Here is a 12,937-nt window from a genome sequence, read left to right on the forward strand (position 1 = left end):
CTAGGATGTGTAGTTTTATATGTGCAGAACAAATAAGAATCTCCAACAGCGTGCTCCAAAGGTGGTCTATTTGTAACGCTCTTTTACAAAATATTTATTTTATGTATTTATATTTATTTAATTTTTATCACAAGTTAGTACCGCATTGAAAATGGTACAAGGTAAAACATGCCAAATTACTCTTTTTCTAATAAAAACAAAGCCCTCTTCAGGGTAGTAATTGATTTTTAAAAAATTAAACATGGAGAAGGAAAACCATAGAAAACACTTTTTCCATTGACTTGTTCATTTTCATTCAATCTAGATAAAAATGTTTTTAAGATGAGGAGGTTTTTAATCTGCATTCCTGTGCTGCTTGTTGTTAAATTAGTAAATTATTAATGGCTAATTGTATGATCGGGCATTAATAGGGACTTGGTTTCTGCTTTGTCTTTTGTCCTGTTTATTTTGGGCTTTATATTACAGGGAGATTTTTTTTCCTAGTTTTAGGATACACAATGAATATTAAGTAAGATATCCAAAGAGAAACATTACAGGATTTCAAAGCTTGAAAATAATGATAGTCTTAACCTAACTTAATTGAAATCATATTTTTTTAGTTCTATTTGTACAGGACTTTTATATTTCTTCTGAATAAGAGCTTCACACAAATCAAGAATAAAAGTAGATTTTGAAACAGTTGTATATTGTCCTTTATTTCAACTTTCTGTGCACAACTTTCTTTTCATCTGAATGAAGGCTTTGAGACTTTTTTTTCCCTACACTTTTTTGTACCTCTATTACTAAGAATGAAAAACATTCTTCTTATATATGTAGTCTTTGCAAACCAAAGTACTGACCAAAATTTGACACAACTTCAAACTTCAAGATTGAAACAAACGGCTGGAGAATAAATCAACCATTAACATTGCTTTTCTGATTCATGTGCACTATATACAAGGAGCAGATACTATGGAAAATGACACCAACATCTGTACATTTCTGCACATAAGTGTATTGCAAAATTTTAATCCCATTATAATTTATTTTTTTCAGACCATAGGGAAGAGGCTTATGAAGGAGTTTAAATTTGGTAAAGGACTATTTTAAAAGGTAACACTGTTGCTCCATTTTGAAAAGAAAAAAAAAAGTCCAAAATCACAAATGCCTAAGACCTTTGTTTGTCTCAACCAAAACTGCATTAAAGAGTCAAGTTCAACAAAAATATTTTTAAAAATAATCAAAAGTGCTCTTAAAATCTCTATTTCCATAATATAAGAATTGGCTGTTATGTACAGCTTCTGGAATATCTAGTTCATATCTTCAAATCTGTTGCATGGAATACTGTGTTCATCTGGATACTTGATTATATAATAATGTTTTTATAATCATTATTCCCAACAGAGCCAAGATATGCAAAGTCATGTATATTCCCCTTATTTCCGGAAGGACTCTCAAATTATGGGCCAGGGCTTATCAGGATTGTGTAGCCCCATCCAGAACTCAGCTGAAATAGGAAATTCTCCAATTGCCAGAGTTGGCTACCCAACATGCATTGACGCTCAAACCTAGTAGGGTTGAGTCAATGCCTATCCTTCTCCATCCAGCTTCCCTTAGCTTCAAGATGCTGGGGCTGATCCTTCACAGCCTCCTTGGGTCATCCAGGATTGAAGATAAACAATTATCATCAAGCATACTGAAGATACAGCATCCCATGTTAATGGATGACTTCCCACAGTGACTTCACATAGAGATGCTCAAAAGAAGCAGATAGATGATAGATCTCTGTGACACACCTCAAACCAGAGTGGGGAGACCACAGTTCTGGAGGAGGAAAAAAAGCCACAGCACATTGTGGCTCTCATTTGAATACTTCAGTAATTTGTACTGATGGCATGTTCCTTCCTCAAAATCATCCCAATCTCCTCCTTTAATTCTGCATTTAGTCATACTTTTTCTACTTCTTTTAAAGCTTAGTACATATAGCTTTTTCTAAGACCATGTATCACCACTTCATGATAATATTCTTCTGCATCTCCTGAAATCAATAGCAATAGCACTTAGATTTAGATACCACTTCACAGTGCTTTACAGCTCTCTCTAAGCAGTTTACAGAGCCAACATATTGACCCCAACAATCTGGGTTTTCATTTTATCGACCTGGGAAGGATGGAAGTCTGAGTCAACTTTGAGCCGGTGAAAATCGAACTGCCAAATTGCTGGCAGCCCCCAGTCAGCAGAAGTAGCCTGCAGTACTGCATTCTAACCACTGCGCCACCACGGCTCTTATTTAATATTTTTAAAACATTATAATGTACGCTTTCTACTCCACTGGGCTTAGCAACTGATAATTTGGCTCAAATGGAAAATAGTTTTGCATAAATATTAATGAAGGAGTTATTGGTAGCCTGTATTCCTTGTTCTTCACTCTTCATCAATTGTTCATGCCTGTATAATTCTTGAGATATGGCCATAATGGAGCTTGCCCAGGCCTCAGAAGGCTTCTCCCCACCCCCAAGACATCCAGTGTTTCACCTCCCCTTGAGTCTCCACAGGCCTTTCCTTCCCACTGGGCCCGGGAGATTTCCAAAGAGTTAGTTCTGGCCAGTGGTGGAATTCAGCCGGTTTGCACCACTTCGGCAGAACCGGTAGCTAATTTTTTGTTGCCCAGGCCCTGAATGAGCTTCCAGAAGCGGCATCCATACAGAGAACCAGTTGTTCACATATTTTAATCCCACCCACTGGTTCTGGGACTGTTGAGCGTTGTGGGGAGCAATTGACCAGACAGACAGCTGCCTGTGTAAGCTGAAAAATGAGAAGCATGGATGCAGCAGGCCAGCTCTGAAAAGCAGGCTGCCTCTGATGAGGAATAGCTGCCAACCTGGCCCAATCCACAGGCGTGGAGAGCAGAAGGAACAGAAGCACAGAGGGGGGGGTCAGTGAGCCTATTCGCGAGGAGCAGTAGTGCCCCTCCTAATGAGAAACACCAGGCTTGGAATGATTTAATCAGGCATTGGGGAATCTGGTGGTTGTCAAAGACAACTGTTCATTTTCCCATTGCAATGTTTTTGGCTTCCTGATTGACTTTTTCCCTGTACCTTGCTCTTGTGCTGGGCAGCGTGAATTTCCTTGTACTGTACTTGTACTGTTCTTTGGCAAATCATGCCAGGATATCTCATGCCTGGATTTTCTTGATGAGACTTGTTTACAACTTGTGCATCTTTGGAACTTTTAAGGTCAATCTATGGGCAACCATCTGCTGGTTTACCTCTCTTTGCTGCTGTTCTTCAGAGTCTTGCTCCTGGATGCATCAAATGGGTTGTTTCATTGTTGCTCATTGAACTGTGTGAATAGATGCTGATGCTTCTGCCACTTTGGAGAATTGGACTCAAGAGGTTTGGGGAGTGCTTTACTGGGGTATAGTTGTGCAATAAACCTACTACATACAGTATTCTCTCACGGGGTGTCGCTTGCGTGACTTGGATCAGAGCAAAGATTCAGAGATGGTCATAATGTTTAGGAGGCCTCTAGCATTTAAAATCCAACATATCTTCTATTCTGTGTAAAATACATTGAAAGAATCCTATTTGGATGGAAATCCAACTAGGGTGAGGGGTTATGATAAAGGTACAAGAAAAGCTTAGGAGCTGTGGTGGCACAATGGTTAGAATGCAATATTGCAGGCAGAAACAAGCAATCTTGTTCAATCTTGACCGGCTCAAGGTTGACTCAGCCTTCCATCTTTCCAAGTCAGTAACCCAGATTGTTTGGGGGGGGGGCAAGTAGGCTGACTCTGTAAACTGCTTAGCGAGGGTTGTAAAACACTGTGGAGCAATAAATCTAAGTGCTATTGCTAAAACCTGCAGGAAGATATTTTGTTTTCAGCAAATCCAGAAATATTGTTAGCCTCAGATTCTGCAAAACAAACCAGACGCTCCTAGGAGTTAGATGGGTCTGTGCACGTTCTTATTAACACTTTGGAACACACCCTGGTCCACCCATTTGACTTCCAGCTAAAATGATAAAATTAAGTAGAGATAGTCCTCGACTTACAACCCATTCAGTGATCATTCAAAGTTGCAACGATACTGGAAAAAAGTGACTTATGACTGTTTTTCACACTAATGGCCTTTGCAGTATCCTGATGGTCATATGACCAAATTTGGATGCTTGGCAACCAGCTTGAATTTATGACGGTTATAGGGTCTCAGGGGTCATGTAATCACCTTTTGCGACCTCCTGACAAGCAAGGTCAATGGGGAAGCTGGATTCACTTCACAACTATGTTACGGGCTTAACTGCAGTGATTCACTTAACAACTGTAGCAAGAAAGGTTGCAAATTGGAGCAAAACTCAACCAGTCTTAGCAATGGAAAATTTTGGCTCAGTTTTGATCATAAGTTGAGGACTACCTGTAAGGGGACTTCCACACAACTTCTGGTCCCATCTCTCACCTGCTTGGCTGATCCAGGTCTGCTAAGGCTTGGGAAGAAGAAAAATAAGGGGAAGGGGAGAAAGTTTTCTTGGGATTCATGATTGGTTTTGTGTTCTAGATATTCCAATGGTCACTCTTCCCCCTCAATTTTAGTTTAAAGCCCTCCTGATGAGTTGGGCCAGTCTTTTTCTGAGTACAATTTCCCCTGAAATTGTACTGAAATGCAGTTCATGATCCAGGAAACCAAAGTTTTCTTTGCGATACCAACCCTTTAGCCAGTGGTTTATTTCTAGAATTCTTTTTTCCCTCAATGGGGGTTGGCCTTTCATTGGGAGTATTGATGAGAACACCACTTGTGCTCCTAGCTCCTTAACTTTATTGCCTAGTAGTTGCTTATAATCTCTCAATATTATACTCAGGTTCTTTATTGTATCATTCGTCCCAATGTGGTGGAGGAGGAGGGGATAGTAATCTGTGGGCCTAATTATTTTGGTTAGGTTCTCAGCCACATCTTTGATTTTTGCTTCAGGGAGACAACATACCTCCCTGGATTGTATGTCCGGTCTGTAGATGGATGGTTCTGTTCCTTTAAGGATAAAATCTCCTATTACCAACGCTCACCTTCCTTTTGGGGGGGAGGGTGCACTCTGGGGTGCTTTTCTGTTTATCTTTTATGTGACTTTTTAAAGGGATAATTGGTGTTTTCTTTGCTAGGTGTCCCCATGTTTTCTTTAAGGGGGAGGTTGTGGGTCTGCGTATTGCTCAGTTTTAATGGGGCTGCTTCTGTTTGGATTAGATTGGGCAGTAGGAATTTGTTAGATGTATGCTGCTTCTTTCTTTGATCAGTGTTTCCTTCTATGTGTGACATACCTCCATTTGTCTTCTTCCAAGGGTTTATCAGTAGGGTTAAATCCTCTGGGAGTTATTTGTTCATTATTTGGTTCAGTTTGGATATAGCTTTCTTGAGTAGGATGGAGCTTGGCTAGAGTTGCCTCTAAGTCCCTTACTTTTTCCTCTAGTAGTTCACACAGTTTACATTTAATGCATGTATAATTTGGGTGTTCTTTGGGCATAAGCACATACATGGGACACGTATTGCATACCACAACAGTATCAGTCACGTATATAGTATATGTGAGGTCTGTACATTTGTTTTAATAGCTGAAAACATTTACACAGTTAACTGTAGAAACAGCTGCGTCATCAAACATTTTTCTCATTTCCTTTAAATAGTTTTAATACAGTTACTTCAGACTCGAGAAGGAGCTGAAGTTCATGTTAAAAAAAACAAAAGAAGAAAAATACTCTCCCACCTCCCAGAAAATAAAACCAAAAACTCACACTGAGGGAAGGTATCCATTTTTTTTTTTTTAAAAAAGTGGTGCCCTGTAAAACAAAACAAACAGTGAAGTGACATACAGCAGGAAGGGTTCTACCACAGAGTCCTTGGCTGTGAGGCGAATTCAGACACTAAAAACAGCCAGAAAGCAATACAGGCAAGTGAAGGAAACAAGTGAGCTGCTCTGAGTTTGTCTATTTGAGGGGTAGGCAACCTTGGCTCTTTTATGACTCGTGGACTTCAACTCCCAGAATTCCTGAGCCAGCATGGCTCAGCTTGGCAACCTCTCCCTTTCCCCTCAGCATGGCTGGCTCAGGAATTCTGGGAGTTGAAGTCCACGAGTCATAAAAGAGCCAAGGTTGCCTACCCCTGGTCCATTTCAACTAGAAATTCAGCTGTTCAGCATCAAGAGATCCTGTCACTTAAACCCTGGACTCTTTGAAAGCCTCAACAGCCACATAGAGATACCATCTATGTGGATGTTGTGTATCCGTGAGGGGTGTGGATTCACACATGTATGCAAACACACGCAATTGCCTCCACTACACAAACTGTCAAGCTATCATTGCTGTGTATGTGCTTTGAACCTGTTCTTTCCAGAACTAAGATCTAATCTACCCCAAAGGAAGAGACGTTCTGTTTACTACAATTCAATTCTTTCCAGTTCATCGTCTTTTAAACCAGTACAATTTAAGTTAGTATTTTCCAGGCGCCTGGATCCCTGCCTTTCCACACCCAAGAAAAAAAATGCAAAAAATTCAGGCTGGCTCAGTCTGCTGCGCTGCTATTGTATTAAGTCTTTGCCCTTTCGTCAGACTGAGCTAAGGAAAGTTGTCCTCCACTCTGTGAACAAGTACAGGACCAGGGAAGGAATTGTTATTTTCTCTCTGCTCAGCCACATACAATCCACAGGCTGGAAAATTTGCTCAGTTCTTACACTCAAAAGCACAGCTGGAGGACTTACAAGGAGAAAAGACAAACAGCAAAACAGAAATAAGATACAGAGAAAACACATCTGAGACCTCTGTATTTTCCAAATGCTTTTGTTGCTTGTTTTTCTGTGTTGCCTGGGCTGTTTTCATTGTGAAGGGACAGCCCATATGCCTCCTTCAGACAAAAGGCCAACCCAAGTTTATAGTCCTTCCCTGTGAGCTTTCCAGAGGCTTCAAGATCCTCCTCCGGGATCAATATCGTTCTCTTTGCCTTATCTTTCAAGAGGATTTGGGCCCATCCTCGACTTAGGAACAGCACAGCGTAGACTGAACGATGGCACTTCCGCTGAACGTGGGCTAGTGAGGCATGGCTGTTATTCTCATACTCTGGGACGCTATGGGGTAGGTCACCATGGGAGTAGTGGCGTGGCTCATGGTAATTCCCCCCAGAGGCTGAGCCATCGACACAGCCACTGGTGCTACCGATACAGCTACGGGGGCCATAGAGACAGGGGGAGCCATCCCCTGGGCAATGGTCTGAGCCAGAGCTGCCGACAGTGGGGTGATTTCGGGGTTCATAGGAGGAGCTGCATTGCTCGGGGGTGCTGCCTGCGCTCCAGCGGGAGCGACCAAATCCTGCTGAGAGACAGGACGTGGCTGCAGGGCTTGGCTGCTCAGAGTCGTGTGAGTTTGGGCAATGCTGTGGTTATAGTTGGTCACAGTGCCCACGGTCGGGGCCAGAGTCTGCTCGGTGGCTGTAGCTGTGGAGCTGAGGCTCATCACTTTGGCTTGGTTGCGAAATTGGGCGTTCTGTTCCAAGAGGACCTCATTGGTGGCCAGGAGGTTGTTGACCTGCTTTTTGAGGTCCTCTACTCGTTTGCGGAGCATGATGTTTTCTTCTTCCAGAAGACGATATTCCACCGTGCGTGGACTAGTGAAGTTGTATTCGTACGTTTCAAAGTGGAGCCCATCCACTCGCCGCCTTTTGAGCACAGGGTCGTGGTCATCATAGCATCGGTCAGAGTCATACATTGGGTCATAGGGGTCATAGCGACGCACAGGGGTGGTGATACCCTGTTCCCGGGTAGCCAAGCCCCGGGCATCGTATTCATAATCCCGCTGCAGGTGCTGGAATTTGCACTTGGCCCCACGCTGGCAATCGCCCTTGAGGAAATCTCGGCAGATGGGAACCTCTTCCTTGCTGTTGGGGAGGTCAGCTGGGGACAGGCCCAGCCCGGCTGCCACTTTCTGGCGGAGGCGCGGGGGAAGCTCCCCAGTCTTTTTGTAACAGTCTTCGTCCTCTTTGGTTCCATGGATGAAGCGGCAGTTGATCCGGACGCACTCCTTGTTCTGAAAGTCGTGGCAGAAGATGAACTCGTTCTTGCTGACCCCCAAGTTGGTCACCTCATTGATGTCAGGGTGGCGGAAACGGCAACGTTTGCCCCGCTTGCAGACGTTGCGCAGGAAATCTCGGCAGATGTCATCGGAGTTGGCGCTTGCCTCATCGCTACCACTGCCATTATAGGTGTTGTCACGGTCAGGCATCTTCTTGTCACGGCTGCGTCCTTAAATCAAGCAACTGTGCAGGAGACCAAGTAAGAAATGAAAGGGAAAAGAGGCTATTAACATCTCATATTTGTATGTATTTATTTATTTGTAGTTAGATGCATACATTGCATTAACCCGCCTTTTAAAAATGCTGCATAAACGGTTGACTGGGTGATTGCAATATTTGTACCCTACAGTTTACAAGCCAACTATGGCTGGGTTAACACAACATGCTAAGCTAAATTCAAATTGTGTTATGGATTAGTATAAATCCAATTTTTCACCTATTGGCAATTGCCTCGACTGGTACCTTTATTTTACAGCATTTAATTAAATTACAGGACCTCAATACCGCTGTTTTAATATTTTCTCCTATTCTGCCAAAGGGGATGGATATAGAATTTCATTCTACTATTTCATACCTTCTTTTTGTTGTTTTTATAATTCTCCCTTTTTATTTTAACTCATTATATAGGTTGGCCTTGATTAGTGCTGATTATGAATCCTACCAGTGGTCACACTATTCAAATTTACACTATTCGACGTGGTATTTCTAAGAAAAACAGGGTAATTGTTTCCAACCCAACAAAAATAGGCAATGAAAATTTTTAAATAGAAATTTTGATATGTTTATTAATGAAATATAACCACAAAAGATTAAAAGTGTGCTTATACCTTCTATTTTTTAACAAGTCACAGATATAGAAATATTTGTTATAGCTATAGAAAATAAAAAGAAAAAATAAAAACTAAATATCATTCCTATCCATTTTCTAAATAGAAAATAGGATATAGATTTCATCATATTTTTTTTAAAAAAGAATAAGCTACAGGATAAGTGCATATCCAAAGGACACCTGCCGATTCCTGTATTCTGCTGTAGCTTTTCCAAAATGACCCTCTCCTTTTTTAAGCTCTCCTCCAATGGAACCTTCCTTTTCTCCATCTTGCACATATGTCAGTTAGCATCTAAAATGCCAGCCGCAACTACACATGAGCTAGCTTCAGCTGTCTACACGCTAGCCTCGCACCAACTGAATTTTGCCTCACAAAATGCAACCTGCTTTCAACTTATAATTTCCACTAAATCAAATACCCACTAATCACAGTCCACCTGCAATAGTCTATGGCACGGGTAGGCAACCTTGGCTCTTTTATGACTCGTGGACTTCAACTCCCAGAATTCCTGAGCCAGCCTGAAGTCCACGAGTCATAAAAGAGCCAAGATTACCTACCCCTGGTCTATGGTATACATCTTTACACTGGAATGATATAGCTACTCCATAATTTTCCTGAAAGACCCAACTAAAGTGGCTATGTTTAACCAACAATAATCTAACAATGTGAACTTTCAAATAAAGAACAGAGGTGGGGGGGGGGGCAGGCCTTTCTCCTATTGAATGGACGCCATTCATCCCGGCAGCTGTTACTCAAATTGAAAATGAAGCAACTTCAAGCATTATAAGCACTTAAAGTAGCATTTCCCTGGGAGCTGGCAAGTGAAAGCACTCTCACTGGAGAACTTTAAGCACAGACTTCTAGGGATTTGTGGGGAGCATTCAGCATTCCAGCTCTTGACAGCTGCTGCCGCCACTCATAATTCCCAGAAAGCAAAGATACGAAGCAGTGTGAACGGAGGGGTACTTCATCTCAAAGCAGCCTAAGCACTCCACTCACATTTGGAAAAGACTGCAAGAAAGACTTCCTGCAAGGAGGGGGCACTGGAGGTTGAGCCTGACTTGAGGCTCCACCGGTTAGAGCAGTGGTTCTCAACCCGTGGGTCGGGACCCCATTTGGGGTCGATCGACCATTTCATGGGGGTCGCCAAGCAAGGCTGTCCGCCATTTTTTTTGTCCGCTATTTTTTTCCCCTTTTCCGGCGGGTGCCTTACCTCCCTTGGGCTGGGCCAGCTGGTGGTCGGCCTGCTCCGTCTCTGCCGCTTGCCAGCTACGCCTCGGCCGGCGCAGGGGGCGGAACCACGCATGCGCAGCGCTCCCGGGCAGGGAAAGTCCTCAACTTATGACCGGTTGGGTAGTCCTCGACTTACGACCGGTTTAGTCCTCGACTTACGGCCGGTTTAGTCCTCGACTTACGACCAGTTGGGGTCGCAGCATTAAAAAGGTTGAGAACCACTGGGTTAGAGGGACTGGGTTAGAATGCTGCCAGAGGTTCCACATTCATTCTATAGGTGAACTACAGACCTATCTGGCTCCCCTTTCCATCTCTACCCTGTTCTAAATGTCATGACAGATTAAGTTCAGAACTGGCTACCATCAATACACTTGAATGTTACACTCAATTGGATCAGCCCCATTCAGCAAACTCTGGATGCAACCAATTGAAATTTAGTTCCCCTCCAAATAACGGTCTTCTGAAGTAGTCAAGATAATTAACTTAATTTACCTCATTCACTAATTATTTAATTGAATTTATTCCATCGCTTGCATAAATGTATTTGTACATTTGCAAATTACATCAATGTATGTCATGGGCATAGCATCATTTGTAAATGTTATAACCATATAAAAGATATAATTACCTCAATTACTTAAATATATAGATTATGCAAATTACTTTGATTGCATATTCAGTTCTAAAGACCTATTCCTACCAACCATTACCTGAAATCAAAGCTGTACTAAATCAATGCCATAAAAGCGCAAAGAATTTGAGTGCCTGTTCTATCATCCATCATTAAGATCACAATACCATTGTTTATATGAAGCTGTAGTAACAGGTGTCAGTTCAAATGCCAATTTCAAATAGTGAAAATAGATACAAACCCCCACATACTCAGCAACATATTTTTTTTTAATTATCATACTTTTCCCAGTTTCAAACTGTTTGGAAAAAACTGAGGAAATTCCCGTACTCAGTCCAGAAATCAAATTACAACTATGACATGATTGTAAATTGATTTTAAGGTCCCATTAAACTAAGAACATTTAATATTTAATTAGCAACAGATATATTTAGCCACATATTTCTAATCTGAATTTTACCTTTGTGATATAAATTTTTCAAAGACATTCCAGAATGGTTTATGGCCCCAAGACCTGAAGGAAAAAAGGCAAATAACAAGACATGGAAATTCTATACATATGTAACTAAATGTGAGAGAAAGATCAACACTTTCTTACACAATCCTAGTCTCAATGTTTCAAATTATTCCAGGGGCTTCTCAGCTTCCAACTTGGCAGAGAATACTTGAAAATTTGCTATTGAGACTTCAAATATTGCAGAGAACAGGATGCTTTAAGTTTCCTGATGTGCTTAGTATCAGGCTTGTATCACACTTGTAACTAATGTCACACAAACTGAAAATAGGATGTGCTCAGTTTCCCTTCTATGGCTTATACAGAGGAAAGCAAGGCATCACTGAGTAAGCCTATCAATTATACTTTTATTTAGAAATTTTAGGAAACTTTTGAGAAATTCCTTAACATCTAAACATAACATCTAAAAGAACCAACCTATGTTATCATGTCACCGTTGTATATTTTTTATAATATCAAAATACTGGCTTTATAGTTTGATAGCATATATACTTTAATAAAAGCAACAGTGTTCCCATACACACCTCGCAAGGAGAAGAAGCATAACGCCGAGTTCTATAGCCCCATCAAATTATTTATGAAATGAGTCAAATGCTGATGACAGGTCGAAGTCTTGCATATTCTTAAAACTTAATCTAAAAAATCTTAAAACTTACTTTCAGTGGTGAAGGGACACCTTGCTTAGGGCAGAAACACTGCTATACAGGGTTACTCTCTAGTTTATTTTTGAGCTTTCTGCTAATTATCCAAGCCCTGTACAAACTCTTATATACTCAAGTCCCGGAAGGAAAATCTTGAAAAATTAAACAAAAATCCCCTGGGAGGGAAAGACCGAGGCAGACCTCAGTCTGCTTTGGGGAAGGGTCAAAGACCCCACTGGGAACAGCTGGGGGTTCCCGTGAAAGGCCCCGGGAAGGAGCTCGACAGGACGGTCCCTGAGGCTCTCAGAGGACGCGCCTTTCATTTCTAGGCAAAATGGGGGGACGCTGGAGGCCCACGAGGGAGCCGATCCCCCCCCCACACACACACTTCCACCACCACCCACTCACCCTCACTCCGACCTCTTCTGCTCCAAACAAAGCGCAACCTCTTCCGGTTACAATCTCCCCTCTTGCCGCTGCTGCCGGAAGTACTCTATGCTTCGTTCTCCAGCCGGGCCGTCGACTGAAGTTCCCGGCTGTCAAGGTTGCCATAGCAACCACGAGTTTCTCTTCCTCTGCTTCCGCCCCGTCACTCGAGGAAAATTCGAGCCGAGTCGCGAGCGAAGGTCGGCGGGAAATCCAGCCTCGTCGGTCTGCGCTACCTTTTTTTTTCGTGGCGGGAAGCTCCTACGTAGTACGGCTCCAGGTGGTGGATCCCGTTCCCTGCTGCTGGCGCTGTTACGGCCTTAAGAGAAAGCCGTTCTTGCTGCTCTCGCTTTTTGACAACGACCAAATCGAATGAGGGTTGACAGCGTCATTATTGCAATGTGGTCATGATGGCGACTTTATAAATCGGGGAAAAGATGAGCTTTTAAAAATCCTATCTGGGGACAGCCATCGTTGTCTGTAATGACACCATTAACTGTACTTTAGGCGTTTACTCAAAACTCGCAGATCACCCCCACAAGCAAATATACCATAGGGGGCGATTTTTATTCAGGAACCAA

General features: G+C 42.3%; 1 protein-coding gene across 1 annotated transcript; it reads right to left on the reverse strand.

The window, feature by feature from the left end:
* Positions 1 to 6,501: 6,501 nt before the first annotated feature.
* ZC3H10 (zinc finger CCCH-type containing 10) lies at positions 6,502 to 8,251 on the reverse strand. Its single transcript, XM_029283537.1, has one exon. It carries the CDS (start codon positions 8,228 to 8,230, stop codon positions 7,043 to 7,045), a length of 1,188 nt encoding a protein of 395 aa, XP_029139370.1. The 5' UTR covers positions 8,231 to 8,251; the 3' UTR covers positions 6,502 to 7,042.
* Between the last annotated feature and the right edge of the window lie 4,686 nt (positions 8,252 to 12,937).

Source organism: Protobothrops mucrosquamatus, unplaced genomic scaffold, assembly GCF_001527695.2.
Source record: "Protobothrops mucrosquamatus isolate PMUCROS unplaced genomic scaffold, P.Mucros_1.0 scaffold124, whole genome shotgun sequence".
In the NCBI taxonomy this organism is placed as follows: Eukaryota; Metazoa; Chordata; class Lepidosauria; order Squamata; family Viperidae; genus Protobothrops; species Protobothrops mucrosquamatus.